General features: G+C 34.8%; 2 protein-coding genes across 9 annotated transcripts in view; one reads left to right on the top strand and one right to left on the bottom strand.

Moving 5' to 3' along the window:
• TLR3 (toll like receptor 3) overlaps positions 1-19433 on the bottom strand; it is a 507043-nt gene that overhangs the window by 291370 nt on the left and 196240 nt on the right. The gene's annotated exons all lie outside the window — the stretch shown is intronic.
• SORBS2 (sorbin and SH3 domain containing 2) overlaps positions 1-19433 on the top strand; it is a 203307-nt gene that overhangs the window by 102604 nt on the left and 81270 nt on the right. For all 4 annotated transcript variants that reach the window (XM_059909526.1, XM_059909525.1, XM_059909521.1 and 1 more), the window contains exons 3-6: positions 7464-7513; positions 12618-12710; positions 17336-17362; positions 17597-17721. In XM_059909526.1, coding sequence (XP_059765509.1) covers positions 7504-7513; positions 12618-12710; positions 17336-17362; positions 17597-17721 — 255 coding nt within the window. In that variant the 5' untranslated portion in view covers positions 7464-7503. The remainder of the gene's footprint in view (positions 1-7463; positions 7514-12617; positions 12711-17335; positions 17363-17596; positions 17722-19433) is intronic.

Raw genomic sequence — 19433 nt, 5'->3', positions numbered from 1 at the left:
AACTTTGCTAAAAGATGGCTCTGTTTAAGGAGGAAAGAAAAGCTGCCTGGAAAGCAGAATTCCTTTTCAATTCCAAAATGTTGCTAAGTTGGGCATGGAATAATTGAGTAATGGGAAAATACATACAAATAAACCTTATGAACTGTGGTGGCTTAGTTTAATTTAAAGCAATAAAATATAGTCTGTGTGTTTTCAGGAAAGTCTAGATTATACTCTCATGACTCAATCAAAGGTAAAAGTCTGTCTCAAAATATTCAAAATATTGGTGACTGGGCATGATGCCAGTTAGCCAATTCGGGGATGGTTTGCTGCATTGGGGGGAGGGGGTTTGATCTTGCTGCTGTTGCTACTGCCAAAGAGGATAATGATGTTGCTATAAATCATTTAGATGGCTGCAAATGGGCAAAACTGGATTTGAATCCAGGTCCACTTGACTTCAAGACCTATCCTTCCAACACTATTCAGTTCACCTGTAACATGTATTTCAAAAGTCTAATTCTTTCTATGTTTCTTTGATGATGTGCCTGACTCACCAGATCCACATTAAGGTTCTGGTTTATTTTCATTAGGAATACACTTGGCTTTTGATTTATAGAATAGAAACCAATGGAAATTTTCTAGTACTGTACTATCAAGTTGATCAATAACTTTGTCTTAGAAAAAATGCATTTGTAAGTACTTAGATATATCCTATAATCATCCTTAAGTATTGCAGTATAAAAGTAAAAGATACCATGAAAGCAGGATACTAGAGCAATATTAAATCACATGACAATTTAGTGCAAAAAGAAACCAGTATTCTTTTATAATTAAAAAAGAGAGTAAATCACAGACTTTGAGGCTCTGAAATGGCATCAGAAAGAAAATTATCTACCAGGATTGACTTCTAACTAGTATACTTTTTACAGAAAATCTATACGCATTTTGACTAGCTTGCATTGTAAAGTCTCAGAAAGAAAATTGCTAGTATCCTTGAAAAACATATGGTGCTCTTCAGGAAAATTTTCCAGGTATCATGAAATTTGGTATAATTAAAAAGAACACTTTGTATTTTTTATGAAAATAGTCAATGGCCTCGTGTCCTTTTGTTCATCACTATTCACAGTAATGATTTTGCCTTATTCCTAGAAATGACGTTAAGTGTGTTCTGATCCCAGCATTCACGTATAAATGCTGTTGATGATTTGGCTTCTGAAAACTAAGGACCGATCTTCAGGCACCATTAGCTCAGGAATGTTGGGAGGGATTTAAGTTCTTATGTGGAGGCTGCCCTCATTATTGACTGAGATGATTTGTACCACCCACTCAGAGGCAAAGGAGTCCCTGAGTTGACATCATATACCGGCTGTCAACGCAGAGAAACCATTCAGAAAAGGGGGAGACGTGGATTCTCATTTTTCTAAGCTCAGGGACTGTAAAGGACATAATAAACGACTTAGGGTATTTCCTGTGTACATTTCAAAGCAGCACATTAATATATTAGAAAAGATAACTAAAGATAAATGTCAACAACCTAAATTAAGTCATCTGGCTGTAATTGAAAAGTGAAATCATTTGGCATTTATGAATACGGCTAATCCTACCACAAGGAGAGAGAGAAAGGATTTGACCACTCAGGGTAGTTTATGCAGAAAGAGTGGTACATATACCATTTCAAAGTAAATTCAGGCTAAAATCTGGTGCATAAAATTAATATGCACCGTAGTTTTATTCTTGTGTTTAAAATATCTCTAAGAAATCTAACATCCCTCAATGTTTTCCCACCACTTTGACTATCTGTGAGTCCTTTTTTCTGAATTATATATGAACTGTGAATAGAATAATTTTAAAATAACCTAGCAATTTACTGGATTAAAATTATTCCATGGAAAATCTTTTGGGCTCCAATCTTAAACTCCTCACATTAGCTGAGCTAAAATGTAGTCCTATCGCTGTACAGCTGGCCTTGGTGCTTAAAATCAAGTCTACAAAAACAAAATGACTAACACAGAATTCTTGGCCAAAATTGAGGAGAGAATTTGCCTCTGGCTCCTCTTCAGAATGGGATGCCTCATAATCAAAAGATTTCAAGCAGAATTACAAGATTATGGGCACAAAGTCATGCTGGTGCCCATGAATGAACAATCAAACATCTTAGGATCCTCATTCAAAACTTAAATTACCCAACCTGTTGTCATACGCATGTTGGAAATAAAGCCGACTCTGATCCATTAAAAAAAAAAAAGAGAGATATCTGATCACTGAAATTCAAGCAGAATTAAAAGACCATAGCCACCAAATCATGTCTTATCCATGCATGAACAAGCAGCACAATCTACTGCCAATGCCTATTGGGAAAGAACCCTACTCTGACCTATGAGAAAAACAAATCCATTGCTATACACAAATTGGATACACATAATGTTGCCTTTTATATAAAAACTTCAGCAAGAACTGAATTTAAGTAAATACATCTCCGCTCCACCTGTTGAATATCATTTTGATACTCTCATGTACAGACAGTTTTTGCCCTGTGGATTATCTGCTGAGGTTCAAGGTAGTCTGCATTTTATGGTCAGTTTTCATAGTCTTGGACCTGGTTCAATTCCAATTTAAGAGAATACTTGAAATACTGTCTCTCCTAGTAGCATGCAAACACTCCAGGAATTTGATGCTTTCCAGAATAATCTGTGCTTGTTATGTAAGTACAATCAAAGACACTTTTTCAGAACAGAACAAAAGAGATTAGGTTCGCTTTAGTTCAAACTGTCTAAAGAGAGTTCTCAGTTGTGGACTTGTTAATGGCTTTAGTACAAATAATGGAAATAGAATCATGCATTTTTATTAGTCACCCAAGAAGCCTTCGGTTTCGGGTTCTTCTGCAGAGCTCAATCACTGTGGCTTTTCTTTTAAAACTTGGAAAATGTCTTGCCTGATTAGGAAGTTAGTCATTTCACGTTTTGACATCTAAAACAATGCGAAGTTAAAAAACCTCACGTGTTACATTTATAAGTAACAGGATACATCACTTTAAAGATGAAAAGCTCAAGGATTTGTGGCGCCTTTCTTTGTTCCCGTTAATCCTATTTTACTTTCTTCAGTGTCAGATATTTTGTAAATATCGGCATTTGAATTCAAACAACAAATGCTGATTATTAGTTCCCTAACTTGGTATAAAAACATTATTAGAGTAGCAGGTTTTGTGTTCTGAGAGTTAACTTTCCTTCTGTTTGATGTTTTCTTTATCAATCAGTATTGTTCCAGCTCAAACACTGTCTTTGGCATTCAGTTTTAAAACTTAAAACAGTTTTAAACATCAAGTGTTTTGAAAAGGAGTGATAAATAGAATTTGGGAAATGTCTTCACAGTCCTCATTTTTCTGGAGACTTGTTTATTCCTTCTTGTTTTAGCAGTTGCCTCAGCCGTGGTCACAGACATCCCCTGAGGCTTTACTTTTCCATTTATTTTGTCCATTTAAGGTTAACGTATTAGGAGTTTTGCTACTGAGACATTAAAATAAATACATCTGATGGAGTTTTCTCAAGGCTCCTGCGCTGACCACTGCCTTCTTCCCTGACTTAATTGGCATCCCTTCAATCCAGGCGGTATTAAGCCTACCAAGTAGGCTACATTAGGTATTAAGGCTACATACTTAGCTATGTACCACATTTATTTTTGTATTCTGAAAAAGAAAATAGAAATGTGCCTCTTTACTTATACCAGCTGAAAAATAAGAGATAAAATTCATCATAATAAAGTTTCCTTCATTCACTCTTTAAAGTCAGTTGGCCTGTGAAATTTTACTGTAAAATTCAGTGTAACATTGTGGTAATTCTCTCAGTCCTAGATGTGGCAACCGTACACATTACGCCTGCCCTGCTTCTCCTACACTGCTGCAGTGTCCTTCCAGGGTGGATGGGCAAGAATGTGACACAACACAATCAGGTGATACCAAAACACTACATGATGAGGATGTCATCTGTGTTGTTTTCAGTTTATAGCTCTAAAATATAAATTGGGATGAACATCAGTACTCTGATTTTATCCATTCTATATGCTCATTGTTTTAGTATTTATTGAGTACTGGGCATTAGTAATTCAATCTAGGTGTAAAAAAGATAAAATCCTTCTCTTCTTGGTTCATATATACAGCTCATATCATTTATGTGTATTTTTTTCCATGCTATTTTATTTCCCCATTTCTCCCCCTACCCTAGGGTAGAAGGTATCATTATAATTAGCTGGTGTTCACATTTAAAATTTTTTGTAGGTTTAAATAACTTTTTTCCAGTTTATTGAGATATAATTGACATACAGCACTTGTATAAGTTTAAGGTAAACAGCATAATGATGTGACTTACATACATTGTGAAATGACGACCACAATAAGTTTAGTGAACATCCAACATCTCATAGAGATACAAAATTAAAGAAATAGAAAATAATATATTTTTCAATGTGATGCGAAATCTTAGGATTTTCTCTCAACGTCTTTCATATATAACATAAAGCAGTGTTAATTATATTTATCATGTTGCACATTACATCCCTAGTACTTATTTATTTTATAACTGGAAGTTTGTACTTTTTGACTTCCTTCATCCAATTCCCCCTCCCCCTACTCCCTGCCTCTGGCAACCACAAATCTGATCTCTTTTTCTATGAGTCTGTTTGTTCATTTGTTTGTTTTTGAGGTATAGTTGACCTACAACACTATGTCAGTTTCTGTTACACCACATAGTGATTCGATATTTCTATACATTTCAAAATGATCATGACATTAAGTCTAGTTACTATCTGTCACCATACAAAGATATTACATAATTATTAACTATATTCCCCACACTGTACATTTCATACCTGTGACATCTTTACTTTGCAGCTTGGAAGTCTGTACCTCTGAATCTTCCTCACCTATTTCTCTCTTCCCCCCACCCCCTCCCCTTTGGCAACCACCTGTTTGTTCTCTGTATCTGTGATTGTTTCTGTTTTGTTATGTTTGTTCATTTGTTTTGGTTTTTTAAATTATTAAAAAAAATTTTTTTTTGGCCATGTTGAGCAGCTTGTGGGATCTTAGTTCCCCGACCAGAGACTGAACCCACGCCCTTGGCAGTGAAAGTGCAGAGTCCTAACCATGGACCGCCAGGGAATTCCGTTTTGTTTTTTAGATTCCACATATAAGTGAAATCATACAGTATTTGTGTCTCTCTGCCTGACTTACTTCACTTATACCCTCTAGTTCCACCCACGTTGTCACAAATGGCAAGATTTCATTCTTTTTTATGCCTGAGTAATATTCCATTGTACATATACACCACATCTTCTTTATCCATTAATGTATGGATGGGTGCTTGGTTGGCTTCCATATCTTGGCTATTCTAAATAATGCTGCAATGAACATAGGAGTGTGTATATCTTTACTAATTAGTGCTTTTGTTTTCTTTGGATAAATACCCAGGAGTGGAATTGCTGGATCTTACAGTAGTTCTATTTTTAATTTTCTGAGGAATCTCCATACTCTTTTCCATAGTGGCTGCAACAATTTACATTCTCACCAATAGTGCAGGAGGGTATACTCTTTTCTCCACATCCTTGCCAACACTTGTTATTTGTTGTCTTTTTGATAATAATTATTCTGACAGGTGTGAGGTGATATCTCATTGTGGTTTTGATTTGCATTTCCCTGATGATTAGTGATGTGGAGTATCTTTTCACATGCCTGTTGGCCATCTGTATGTCTTCTTTGGAAAAATGCCTATTCAAATCCTCTGCCCGTTCTTAATTGGGTTGTTTGATTTTTTTGATGTTAAGTTGTATGAATTCTTTGTATATTTTGGATATTAACCCCTTATCAGATAAATTGTTTGCAAATATCTTCTCCCATTTGGTAGGTGGTCTTTATGTTTTGTTGATAGTTTCCTTTGCTGTGCAAAAGCTTTTTTAATTTGATGTAGTCCCATTTGTTTATTTTTGCTTTTGTTTCCCTTGCCTGAGGAGACATATCCAAAAAAAATATTACTAAGGCCAGTGTCAAAGAGCATACTGCCTCTATTTTCTTCTAGAAGTTTTATGGTTTCAGGTCTTACATTTAAGTCTTTAATCCATTTTGAATTTATGGTTGTGCATGGTGTGAGCAAGTAGTCCAGTTTGATTCTTTTGATGTAGCTGTCCAGTCTTCCCAATTGGATACTGTAATTTTATTATTAGAATTTCACATTAGTAATAAATAGAACCAGGTTTTCTATAAGAGGTGAACTTCGATGGCCATGTTGAAAGAAAATGATGAATGATGACTAAAGCAGAACATACGAGGACCGGAGAAATGGTCAGAAAAGAGGACAGGGCCAGAACCCTGACAGGCAAACACAAGAAAGCCAGGAAGCTCATTTGGTGCTCTTTTTAGAGAATGAAGAAAAACTTATTTACTGAAGGTCTTTCTTGACAGGTCATGACAGATGATTTCATTTCAACCCTATCCCTACTCATCCATGAGGTATAGATAAAAATTGTTTTAACTATCGGATGTTAGAGTGCTAATGCACATGGAAACTGAATGTGTGGTACAGGGGAAGTTCACGTTCATTAAAAACAGGCCCTACTCAGGAGCCAAGGCAAAGTGGCCAGGGTTAAACATCTTTCAGAGAGCTCTTCCTCTTAAAAGAACTGCTTCCTGAAGAGCCTATCCTTTCTCTTTGGTTGTAGGTTATGGATAAATAAGAAACTCTAAAAATGGGCTAAGAGAATACGCCAGGGAAAGAACTAAGTCATCTCACACGTCAAGAAATAATACAAATATTAAAAATTTTTTTTCTACAACAAGCACCATTTTCCCAACCATTTCAAATGAATTAATCTCAATTGTTATACAGCAAACACTTCAATGGGAAAAACCACCATATCTGATACTGAAACAGAAGTGGGTTTTGTAGTAATCATTTATTTCTTGCATCTTTGTAAAAATAGATGAATCTTATCTTCTTTGACTATTTGCTCAACATACATATTAAATACATTAAACATTCCCTGGTAGTAAATTAACTCTATAACAAATTGAAAATAATAATTGAATAATGCAAGGTAATCATTTCAAAGTACCAGAGTGCTTATTAAAATTCTGGAAGAGGATGCTTAACAACCAGTGATCCTTTCTGGCTTAGAGAACAAAAACTGTTATTATAAATGTTTATGAAAGCAATTTAATTTTTAACAATGAAAACCCCACTCCATTTTCATCCATTAATGGTCACCATTAAGCAAAAACATAAGTTTATGTTTAGGATAATAAGACCAATAATAACTGAAGTTTAACTTGAATAGAACTATAAATTCTGGCCACCTTATTAAACTCTAATTTAAATAAGACTAATGATCATGTGATATTAACTCACAGGTACACCAAAACAGAACAAAAACAAAAACACTCTTTCATGATATTTTGTTCCCCATGCTAGTGAACAAATTAATACATCATTTTTTTTCTACAGGAAAACTGAAGACTTTAATAACAAACCCTCCAAGGTCAAAATGAACACAGGTATGCTGTCTCTGTTAGTTTTAAACTCTTCAGCCTTGCTCTCTAAATATCATCTTGGCCCTAAATCATTAGTTTAGCACTCTGCTGATCCTAAATGTGATACTGAGTTTCTTAGATAGTCTAAATTCATTACTTGATTTCTTTGTTTTTGTGTTTTAATCTTATAGCTATCAAAAGTAGACTTTTCCGTTTTGCTGTCTATTCTTACTCCCTTTCTCTGTAATCATATCATGACATTAACTCCTGTAAACCCTAGGAAGAGGTAGCATGCCATTCAATGCATACATCTGAAATCTCTCACTTAAAATAGGTTAAATTCATAGGCAAGTTGCTCTAGTAGAAAATATTTAAAATCCCCCGTTCTGTAAACATTTTATGTTGACAGCGACCGACCGTAGATAGAGTGCCAAAGCTTCACAGGAAATCAGCTTAATTAATCCACAGACACAATACACTTAAAGTCTTAAGCATTATATTTTTTGATGTGGGAACAGTATCTCCAAATGGCTTAATAACATTGGTGCTCTGAACTCTTGTGCTGTATACAGATTAACTGTAAAAATGTTTGTGATACTTGCTTGATACATATGATTTTTTTCCATAATATAAGCATTTTAGCTTATATTTTCACCTTCCTCTCCCCCTGAAATTTTTATATTCAGTGTTGAATAATTCTGGAAAACAACTGTCTCACTGAAATTTTGTAACTTGTATTTTAAAAATAGCACTTCCTATCCACAAGTGATCACTGGGAAGTTGTTTTAGTGCCATCACTCCACAGCAAAGGAGAAAGGATAGTGGAAGACGTTTTTCTCATGTCAAGCTGGTTGCCTTTTTGCTGTCTCTTGTTATCAAATTGCCTCAAGGGAGGATTAACAACCATTGGTGAAAACCAATATCTAATCCCTAGATCAAGTGTAGAGACATGCGCTATTGAACATGATTCTGCAGCTGCCCTTTAGCAGAAACCTGCTGTAACCGACCAAAGAGAATTCGAGGTCGGCTGGCCCCTGAAGATGCAGTCAGCCCGTAGGTGTGTAGAGCACCAGGCAAGATGAGGATATTGGAGACAGTCGAAATATACAAGGAAGGCTTAGAAATCAAGAGAAATTATAACCCTGGAAATGAACCAAGAAAAGTCATTTGGACAACTAGAGATGACAGAATTATACATGGGAAATGAAAGGAAAATATTATTAGGCAAAAGAGATTGAAGAAAGCAAATAGAATAGAGGCCCCACAGCTGAGCTATGGTAAGTCATACTGTGAAACTGCAAAATCACTCCAGCAGGACGTGCACAGGAGGAAGTTATATTTACTGATTGTTCTGCAGCATTTTCCTGCAGACCTAAGTTGAACATAACTTCCCAATATCCTTCATTTTGTGGAGTCTGATTTTCCTATTTATTATAACCCTATTATGACAGAGGTATAATATGTGACTATACTAAATATGCCATATTCATTACAATGCATTTAGTAATTAACCTTCCCATTCATGGAATTCAATCCATAATAACAAAGTAGGCAAATAGAAATTTGTAAATTTGTTTAGTTCTCTAGGGTACTTGAGCCAAGTTACTGTTATAGCAGCATGAATATAACTCTCTAAACATCCTCTCATTAAAAGGAATAAGCTGGGCTTTATATGGAATGCTAATTTGCATAGATATTTTGATTATATGAGTGAGTTTATACATCTATGTATGCATGTAAAATATGATATTCAAACATATGCATACATAATTAATTAGAAGTGACTGGAACCCTTTGTTTAAAATGCTTTGTTTAAAATGTTAAAATACTATAATGTTGCTATAAAAACATACCACTTTTGAAAATACATATAAATAATACTGTAGGAAGTTGAAAAAAGCATTGCCACTGTATCTCAAAATGAAGTAGAAATTAGTTCCTAAATATCCAATAAATAAAATGGGTCTTCATTATTTAAATACCTATCAATCATTAAAGGGATATATTACTATTTCAGTGTTCAATGTTCAGTCACTAATGTTTAAAAAAAAAGATTCTTTTAAAGCAGCTCTTTGTTTTTTAGTCAAATACATAATAAACGAGCCAAGGGAATTGTGATACATTTTTCATACTAAAGTATCTAAATAATGTATAAAAATATACAAAACAGCATGTTTTGTATATTTGTTCTCTTGGAATTTTCGATCCACTATTTTCTAAGGAAAATCTTAGCTATGGAGGAAAGAGAGTAAGACATCAAATGATTCACTGTATGTGGTTTACTTCTGTGAGTGTTTTCCAGCAGTAGAAACAGCTACTGAGAGTCTTGCCGCTGCCTGGAAGAGTGTGCAGGTCATTAATGAGTGTGAAGGTAACGGTAGCATTAGGATTCTTTGGGATGACCTAAGTATGTAAGACAGCACCCTCATTTTGTGATCTTAAAGATATCTTCAATAAATAGCAGAAAGTATGGACACAATAAGTAGAAACAACATAATAGATTTCTCTGTTCCAGCAATTTCACAAATGCCTCAACTTTTCAAATTAAGCTCTTTATTAACCTGTTACTAAAGACAAATTCTCCAGTCATTTTATCTAGTTCTCAGAGTTACCTAGATTACAAAAATTATTTAACCCACGGGGCTTCCCTGGTGGCGCAGTGGTTGAGAATCCTCCTGCCAATGCAGGGGACACGGGTTCGAGCCCTGGTCTGGGAAGATCCCACATGCCGCGGAGCAACTGGGCCCGTGAGCCACAACTACTGAGCCTGCGCGTCTGGAGCCTGTGCTCCGCAACAAGACAGGCCGCGATAGTGAGAGGCCCGCGCACCGCGATGAAGAGTGGCCCCCGCTTGCCGCAACTAGAGAAAGCCCTCGCACAGAAACGAAGACCCAACACAGCCAAAAATAAATAAATTAATTTTAAAAAAGAATTTATTTAACCCAGAGGTTCCCACACTTTCTTGGTTTACGGTGCCAAGATAGTTCAGTAATTTTCTACCACACTCTCAAGCCAAAAGAAGTACCTAACAGTTGTATTTATTAAGTAGTTAGGTGCAAACAACTTAGTAAGTACTCATGTTCTATCAACTCAGAAGCAATTTGAAAAAATAATATACTTCAACTGAAAAGTAATCATTTTATCTCATTCTTTATAACCACAGTTACTTGTTATTGGGATGTCTGTGCATATTGGATGCTACAAAACTTCTCAGACTTGGAATTAGATTGTACATCACCACTCCCAGTTACTGGTCCAGGTTACTTTCACAGGGCACTTGCTTTCCATCACAGCAATCACCAAAAACCCAGCTTTACAAAGATGTGACATCATTTATAGGAAGATAACACGACCTCTCATGTTGAAACTGGGAACTACCTCAGGATAGTGGTGTATGCAGTCTGTCTGATAGATATCGCTGTGTTTTCTTCAAAAATGTGAACTGTGTCCCCAAACCCTTGTGAATCCACTGAGGTGGGTGCTCAACACAGAGTTCTGGAAACCAAAGGCTTAACCAGTGACCTTGGGTCTCCTCATTCTGAAATTTTCCCTTTGCATCTCTGCTTGTTTTCAGATGTTCAAAATTAAAAGAACAAGAAAATTAAATCTCTTAGAGAGCTTTCCATTTACACTTTCAACACCCTGGACTACTTAACCCTTTTAGACATTGACAGCTGCTATATACTGCATATTAAATTATATTACCTCCATTTTATCAGAAACACTCATCCCTCATAACTATTTTCAGTTTGCAGAGATTGCTAAAATCCTATTGGTGCCTCTCCTAAAGATACATTTTGTTGTATGTTCCTACCATTTATGTCTTTCTGTATTTGGTCTTTGATTTGTTTGATTTACTTTCGTATGTTGTTTCAAGTCATTTTTCTGTTTTAATTATTATCTGCATTACGAAATTGTTATTTTAAGCATATATCAATATTTAAGAAATTATATTTTGACATGAGAATCATTCTATCAATTTTAAGGTCTGCTGACCTTACTACTTGTGATTTTACCAACAATTAGTCCAAATCATACTTTCAAGCACTCTTAAATTCTCTCACATCCAATAACAAAGTGGATACACTCCTTAAGAAATAAAGAAAAATAATATATAAGACTAGCATGCGGCAATATATAATAATTATGTTTAATATTGGTGGTTAAAGAATTTATCTTCTTGTTACAACTTTCAAAAAGAATTAAATTTAAGTTCTTTTGGTTGCAGGGGAATGAGCAAAACTATTTATTGCACATTCCAAATAAAAAGGAATGTGGGAATGGAATTGGAATCTGTTCGTAAATAGAACATTAACCTTCCAATTTTAGAAGTCTTGTTATGCTAAACTTCTCAAATCATATTAAAATAGCTGATGAATTTTCACTTACTTTGCTTCATGTTGTGATTTGCATAAGTGAAAATATACAGATCATATACATATTTTTCGAAAGTACAAAAACTAATTTTTAAAAACATGGTCATTTCAGTACTGTATATATCAACATTGTTTTTTATCTCAACTAGGCAAATTATTCCCATAACTAATAATAACCATGGGAAGACACAGTATTGCCATAACACCATTTGTTTTTCTTTATGAATCTTATGTATCAAATATATTATACCTATAACAGCTAACAACTTTTACTTCAAGAGGTTCTTCAAGCTGTTTTCAGGAATCATAATAGCTAGAATACAGTAAAACCTATATGCTGGATACAAAAGTATGTTATACCATAGCTCTTAATCCTGAAGTACAGGTTATTCATAACTCTAAAAGCTAGTTACACTGCTTGTAAATTTAATAGTTGAATTTAAATGGTATAAACAAAGTTGAATTCTATAGCTGTGTGTTATTTAAAGAAAAACCATAAAATGTTAAGTATAAAATCTGATTTTTTATTAAATCATTGGCATCTATTTCTAAGACAGACCCCTGGCTTTTTCTTCTGTTTTGTTTTGCTTTAGTTTGGGGTGGGTGTAAATTCTGCAGATGTATTCCATGGTTACTAGTTCTGACTGTTCATCTTTCTCATGGATGTCTGCCACATTTCACTGAAAATGCATGATACTGCATGTGCTTTATCCTTTGCTGTGGCCTCTGCTATATCATTTTTTTGCTTCCAGATAGCGGTGGGTGTGCTCGCAAACGTGCTGCCATGTCTGTTACATTAACATCTGTGAAGAGAGTTCAAAGTTCTCCAAACCTATTGGCTGCAGGTATAATATCACTAACTCACAGAATGTCATACTTGAATGCCTTTCTCTGACCTTTCTTTCTTTCCAGAATTATCCTGTTTGGATGATGAAAGTGGCTGTAAATACCTTTCTAATGCCCCACAAGTTCTTATTTTTCTTGTCTCAAGAATAGCTCCTATCCCTTATGACTGTTTTGCTCTAAAAATAAAAAAGCCAAAGGAAACTGATATCTTGTAGAAAACATTTTAAAAATCTAATTAAAAACAACAGTCACTTGCCAAAAATGTGTTAAGTAAATGCAAGTGTTAATAACTATTGAAGTTTTTGTATCGCATGAACTAAAGGAACATAATATTTAATTAAGATAACTCACAGGTGCTTTTGTTGTTTTTTACCTAAAAATTGTTGGGGGGTGGGGACACAGAGGGTTAGGAAGTGGGATTTGCAGGAAACTGAATCTTTATTAATTTGCTTCTATACCAAAGGTTGCGAATATAATGATAGAATATTAGTTTTGAAAGAGACTTTAAACCTTCCTTTAATCCAATCAGCAAAGAACCTTCTATTGTATATTTTTAAACATCTCGGTCCAATTAAGATTAACATGCACCCACAAGTATAAATATACTCTAGAAAGTAACTGGGGGTGATACTTCAGCATCCACTAACGTGAGTCTCCTTATAATAAATAATCTCTCATGACTTCCACCCTGGCCTCTCTAGACCCTGAAATACACCCATATGTTTTGGTGACTGGTTAGCTGGTTGGTTGGTTTGATTGTTGGTTGGCTAGTTGAGGGTTCCTTGGGGTTTTTTTTTAATAATATTCATGGCCTTTGGAGCAGAAGTGGGAAAGGGATGAAGAGTGTTTAAATAATTCTAATTCTTACGGTGCATATTAGTGTCTTTTACACACATCCATTTAGTCGTTAATTAAATAGTCAGGATGTCCTTGGCTTTAAAGCCACTTGATCCTAAACTACCCAGCTTCGTTGAGGAAAAAACAAGCTTCCATGTGGAGAATCCCACTCCTGCCCACCACCTCCAATCCATAAATAGATTTCAATGTCTAAGTTTAAATACGAAGCCAGGTGGTTCCATAATATATTACATTTTTTAAAACAATGTAAATTGCATTGTAGTGTATGTAGTATGATCTCATTTTGGTTTGAAAAAAATTCTCTTTATATATGTATTTGTACATGTTTGTTCATGTGTATGTGAGCATGAAAAATGTTAGAAAAACTACAAATGTAGTTTGTAGGGAAATGAGAATGAAGAGAAATAAGAAAGTAAATAAAATAAAGTCCAGGGACATCAGGTAGTTGGAATGTGTATACCATGAATATCATTGACATTTCAACCAAGTAAAATTCTAGCCCAAGCTACTCAGATGTGAACCATTAAGGCACATGCTAGGGAACATGGCAATGCTTCAAAAATGCCATATTGTTGTTATTTATAAAAGTAACCACAGAAAGAATACTATTAGGTTGAACTAGAGACTGCCATTTTGGAGAGTCAAAGCTAGAAGATTAGTAATTTCATATCATTCAACTTAATATACTATAATGCTTCAGAATCAAAATATTAGAAAATGTTAAATACTTGGGGAATATAAAATAATCTTCAGTAATAAAAGTTAGTAGTCGCTCTGGGCCATTTTAAATTTCGTATCACTCCTATTATATCAAATAGGAGTAAGAGTTCTAGAGAATGAGGTCCCCTCAATTTTGGATTTAATTGTTACATTAAAAATAGATCTCTTTTGTATTAATTAGACATGTAAGGTATGAGCCCCTTTTCAAAGAAGTTTTAATTACATTTTGAAGAAAGAAATCAGCCTCTTTGTATGCCCACTCACATTATACGGTAGCCTTCATAATAAGAACTTATTTGACAGTCCTTTTTGTGAATCAAAGGAAGATTAATAAATATTTATTGCTTTAAATATTGTTAAAATAGAGCAGCCTTTAAGTAGAGGCTGTTAGACTACCTCCACAAAAGATTCGAACCTTCCCAATCTCTCCTCCCAGATCAGAGAGTCAATATGAGCTGCTAGTCATCAACTATTTGTCCACTAAATCAGTCTGTCTTTCTCTTTTGCTTTTACAAGAAGTAGAGTCCCAATGGACAATTCATGTATTGGAATCATAAAGTTGGAAAGGACCTCTAAGGACGTCAAGTCCAATGCCCGACACCAAGCCAGGAATGGAACTTCTCTGACAGGTGTTCCCTACCTTCTGCCAGGACACAGGGAGTGCTCATTGTAAGAGTAAAGAGCAGTTATAGTTTTTGGTTCTCAGAGACTCTATTGATTTTCACATGCAGAACAGCCAGGGAACAATAAATCTGTCCCATTTCCTCATTCTTACATTTTCAAAGAAGCAATGACTACCCACTAAAGAATACTAGAAATTAAGGGCTCTGATCCCTAGAATTCTAGTTCTGTTTTTTTCACAAGTGAATGGTCATGAATAATGTTCATGATATTGATCAAAACCATTTTCTCCATGCATTTACCAAGTCATTTATTGGCCCAACCCTTAAAAAAAAAACTTTATTCTCTTTACTTGACATGGATCTAGGATTTTAATCATTAATATAAGCTTCATTAAAATATGGTTTTGTCCTGAAGTTTTGATCCATGGCCATTTTTATCCTTTCTCCTTTCTCATAATTCTACACACTTGTGTCTACAGTGTAAAGCAAGGCTTTTCCGTAGAGCTCCCCATTATTAATATCTCATATTTCCTGTAGCATAGGTACAGTTTCATTTGGAGATACTTGGGCCTGGTAAGAGGGGAAAGGGATAGACCCTAGTTGAGCCTACAGTGACTATCCTCTGATTCTTGCACCTAATGTTTATCCCACTGAAGTTTCCATAACCTCCAATATGGTGACCAGTAAGAAGAAACAAAACTGGCCCTCTACAAACTGTCAATTACAGGAAGTTTATTTCAAGTGTCCTTCAAGTCTGCTCAACATACCCTCCTCTTCCTCACCAAGTCTACACCTCTCACACCTCCAAGCATCTGGCTCCTATCACATCTATCCCCAGCACGTACCCTTGTTTATAAGCTCAGTTTTATCAAACCAAGAGTAAAATTAACTCCCTATTCTCAAGCAAATAATTACACTATAAGTAATAATAATTATTATTAATGCTGCTTCTCTTTTCAGTGCCACTTCCCCGAGTCCCAAAACTTGTTCCTTTTCCACAAACAGTATGTGGCACCAGGTGGTTATTAAATCGCTCTCCTTGGGTGCCCCAAAGCAGCCTTCTGATCGCTCTGTATTGCTACACTGTGTTTGCTTTCGTTATAGAGAGACCTCATCATCATTTAAGTGCTTGAGAATTTCAATCATTTCTGCTTCCATCAAATCCTAGAAGTAAAGTCTAATAAATATTTCATGTATAACTTTTCAAAGTTATTTTTACTTCATGGTACCCATTTTATTACTCTGATTTTGAGTTCATTGGAGATAAGTCCATACTAAATCAGCAACTATCATAAAGAATGAAGATTTATTAGTCTCCTCTAACTCACCTAAGCTGGAGTCATTCTAATGTACTCTGTGCCAATTCACACTTATTTTTCTTCTTTTGATTCGGAAAGAATCTATTATAAATGTTTTATCTAAAAATCAAAGTCTTGTATTTCTCAACTAATTTTTATCATTCCAAATTTATGTATTTAGATTTCAAAATAACTATTCCTTAAGCATTAGAAAGAAAACAGAGAGTCCTTTTTACATGCAACTTTCATGTTCTATTAGGCATTGAAATAACAGCAATTAATAATGGTTTCAGGGAACATGCAGAAGGAATCCAGGACCTGGACAGAAGGTTAGGCTGAATGACCCTTAAGATCCTTTCCAAAATTACAGCTTTATGATTCTAGGTGAAGTTGGCCATGTGTTATAATAGAGCCAAGCAACACAAATTGATTACCTAAAATTGTTCATAAGTTATAGGAGATTCTTGAATGTATAATTCCAATAAAACTAAGAGTAAATATGTCATTGAGCCACTTCCCAACTGCATTATCAAAAGCAATTTATTACTACTGAAATGCTTACTGCAAGACAATGGAATATATTGTAACAGCTCTTTCAGAATTGAATATAAAATGACTCAAATGGCAATAAGAAGAAAATTGAAAGTCTAGAGAATAATTTGAAAATATCACATAATATGGTAGGGTATTTATACTTTCTTAAGGTAAAAAACCCCACAAACTACAAAAAATCGATGGCATTGAAAGCTAAGGATCTGGTGGATTGATTCACTGCTGGGAGAAGCATTCATTGTTTACAAACCATTTGATCCTTTAATTTGATATTTAGAAATTCATCCAGCTTAAGCAATAATAAGATAAAATTGAATGGTTGCAATATTACTGAGGGAAAAATCAGTGTTTGATATATGTGTTAATTATATATTATAGATATTTAATGAATTACATTCTAATTGGAGTAAAAATAAATGCACAAACTTCCATTAGTTTATTTGATGTACCCAGAGTTTTAGAACTGAGATAATGTTTGCCAAAAAATACATGTAGCTCTTGGCCAAATGATCTTTACGCGACTGTTTGTTTCTTTCACCGGAGTATTAATTTCAACATTTCTTTTTCTTTTAGGGCGTGATTCTCAGTCACCGGACTCAGGTACAAAAAAAACTATTCTGAATAACCACTACATTTGTTGTGAGTTTTTTTTAAAAACATATTTATAGCCACATTGCTAATCCTACCGTAAACTTAAACTGCATATACATTTATGCATATTAAACTTTTAAGAAGAAAACTTCCATTTTGGAAATAAAAAATAAATTCTATTTAAAAAATGTTAAAAGTGAATGTAGATATTTTTGTATCCGATTTGCTTTCCCTTAATAAAAGCTTGGAGATATTACAATGATCGAAATCAAGAGACACTGAATGGAGATGCTACATATTCCTCTCTTGCAGCAAAAGGTTTTAGAAGCGTTCGACCAAATCTACAAGAAAAAAAATCACCAGCTCAGGTAATGTTGCACACTGTTGTCTACTGTGTTATTTTAAAGCACAGCTATTAGGCCACTGCTCTAGAGCCTCTTTTCTAGTAACATGCATATTTTGATATGTTTCATTTTTGATATGGTTTTGCTTTTGTATTCGTATTGACTTGTATTTACAACATGGAAGACATGTCTTAAGTTCAAAACAGGTTTCTGAATATTTTTTCTAATTCAGCTGATAAAAGCAGGTCAGTTTCTGACATAATTTTTAGGATATTTTCTAATTCTTAATAAACTGCCAGCTGATGATTTGGATTTCAAAGTTATGAGGTCAGCAATATATTATTTACTCAATAAATATGAGTTATACAACTGCTCATTATATCAACTAAAGAAACTCTGTGTTGGAGATATTAGTAAAATTGTGTTACAGGCATGAAAAGTGTTACCAAAACAATGTGAGTAAATACTATATATATATATACCTCAAGGTCTAAAAATATGCCAAGAGAACATATGTTCACTTTTAACCTAATTTCCCAGAATGTAGATGGAGACAAACTTTATAATGTATTCTCTATAAAACTATTTTCCTCCAGAGGGCAACTATTGATAATAAATTAAAACACATTCTAAACAAAAGAAAAATGATCATTCAATCTGGCCATCAAAATGTATAGCATAATAAGAAGGTATCACGTTGCTTTACTTTCTTTAAGGGTAGAGTTAACACTGGTTTAATGATTAACTTTGACTTTCTCTCTGTTTTTCCTTCAACATTATTTCTTTCTCCGGATGTTTTGATAATCCAGGCACCCCTTCCACCACCCAGAAAAGAGAGCTTTTGTAGCTCCTTGATAACCAGTCACACAAAGGGTGACATTTTAAACCAATTAGTAACTAACACACAAATTCCCTCCTGTACAGAGTTCTCTACTAACAAAACACCTCTTCAGGGAACTATGTATTCTAATGATGAGTCCAGCCAGACAATTGTATATTCTCAAGAATCTAACACAACTGTGTCGTATACACAAAAAATCACTAATCCACTACCACCACCTTCCAGCACAGGTCCCCCACCAAAAGCTGACATGAGTACCCCATTTCTACAAGAGGACTACACGCAAGATTCTCAGACTCGGAGAATCTCTACGTTGAAACTAATCCATAACCAGGATCCAGGAAGTAGCATCCCCTTTAATCCTCCACAGTTTTCCAAATCTGTTGAAGTACCCTCATTTCGCAAAAGGCCTTGCTCACCACCCCCTAACCCAGTGCCTGAGATACACACAGCATCTCTTTCCATTCAGATAGCTCCCCTTTCAGGACACGATCCTGAAAGCCACAAACAGCCACCTGAGCTTTCTCCAGGGACTGCAAAGATACCTCTTCAGCCAGAGAGACAAAAACCTGCAGTTGCTGCGGCCTCTCAGTCCTCAGACTGCCAAGTGGTACCTTACACTTTCCAATCTCTTCTTACAGCATTCTGTAGAGACCCTAACTCCTTTGGTTTGGGCTTCTTATATAATCCAATGCTTTGTTAGTTTGCAATCAGGAAAGGAGAAAGAAACCATCTTCCTATTTAAAACCCTACTAAATTCATCGAGAAGTTTCTAGGTATTTTTTAATTTAAAAAATATCTACATAAAAAAAAAATATCTACAGATCTTTTATCCAGAAATAATGTTTTAACAGTTTCTTCCTTCTAGGTATTTATTAGAAATCATTGATGATTG

The sequence above is a fragment of the Balaenoptera ricei genome, chromosome 21, assembly GCF_028023285.1.
Source record: "Balaenoptera ricei isolate mBalRic1 chromosome 21, mBalRic1.hap2, whole genome shotgun sequence".
NCBI lineage: Eukaryota > Metazoa > Chordata > Mammalia > Artiodactyla > Balaenopteridae > Balaenoptera > Balaenoptera ricei.
This window is presented reverse-complemented; position numbering and strand designations above follow the sequence as displayed.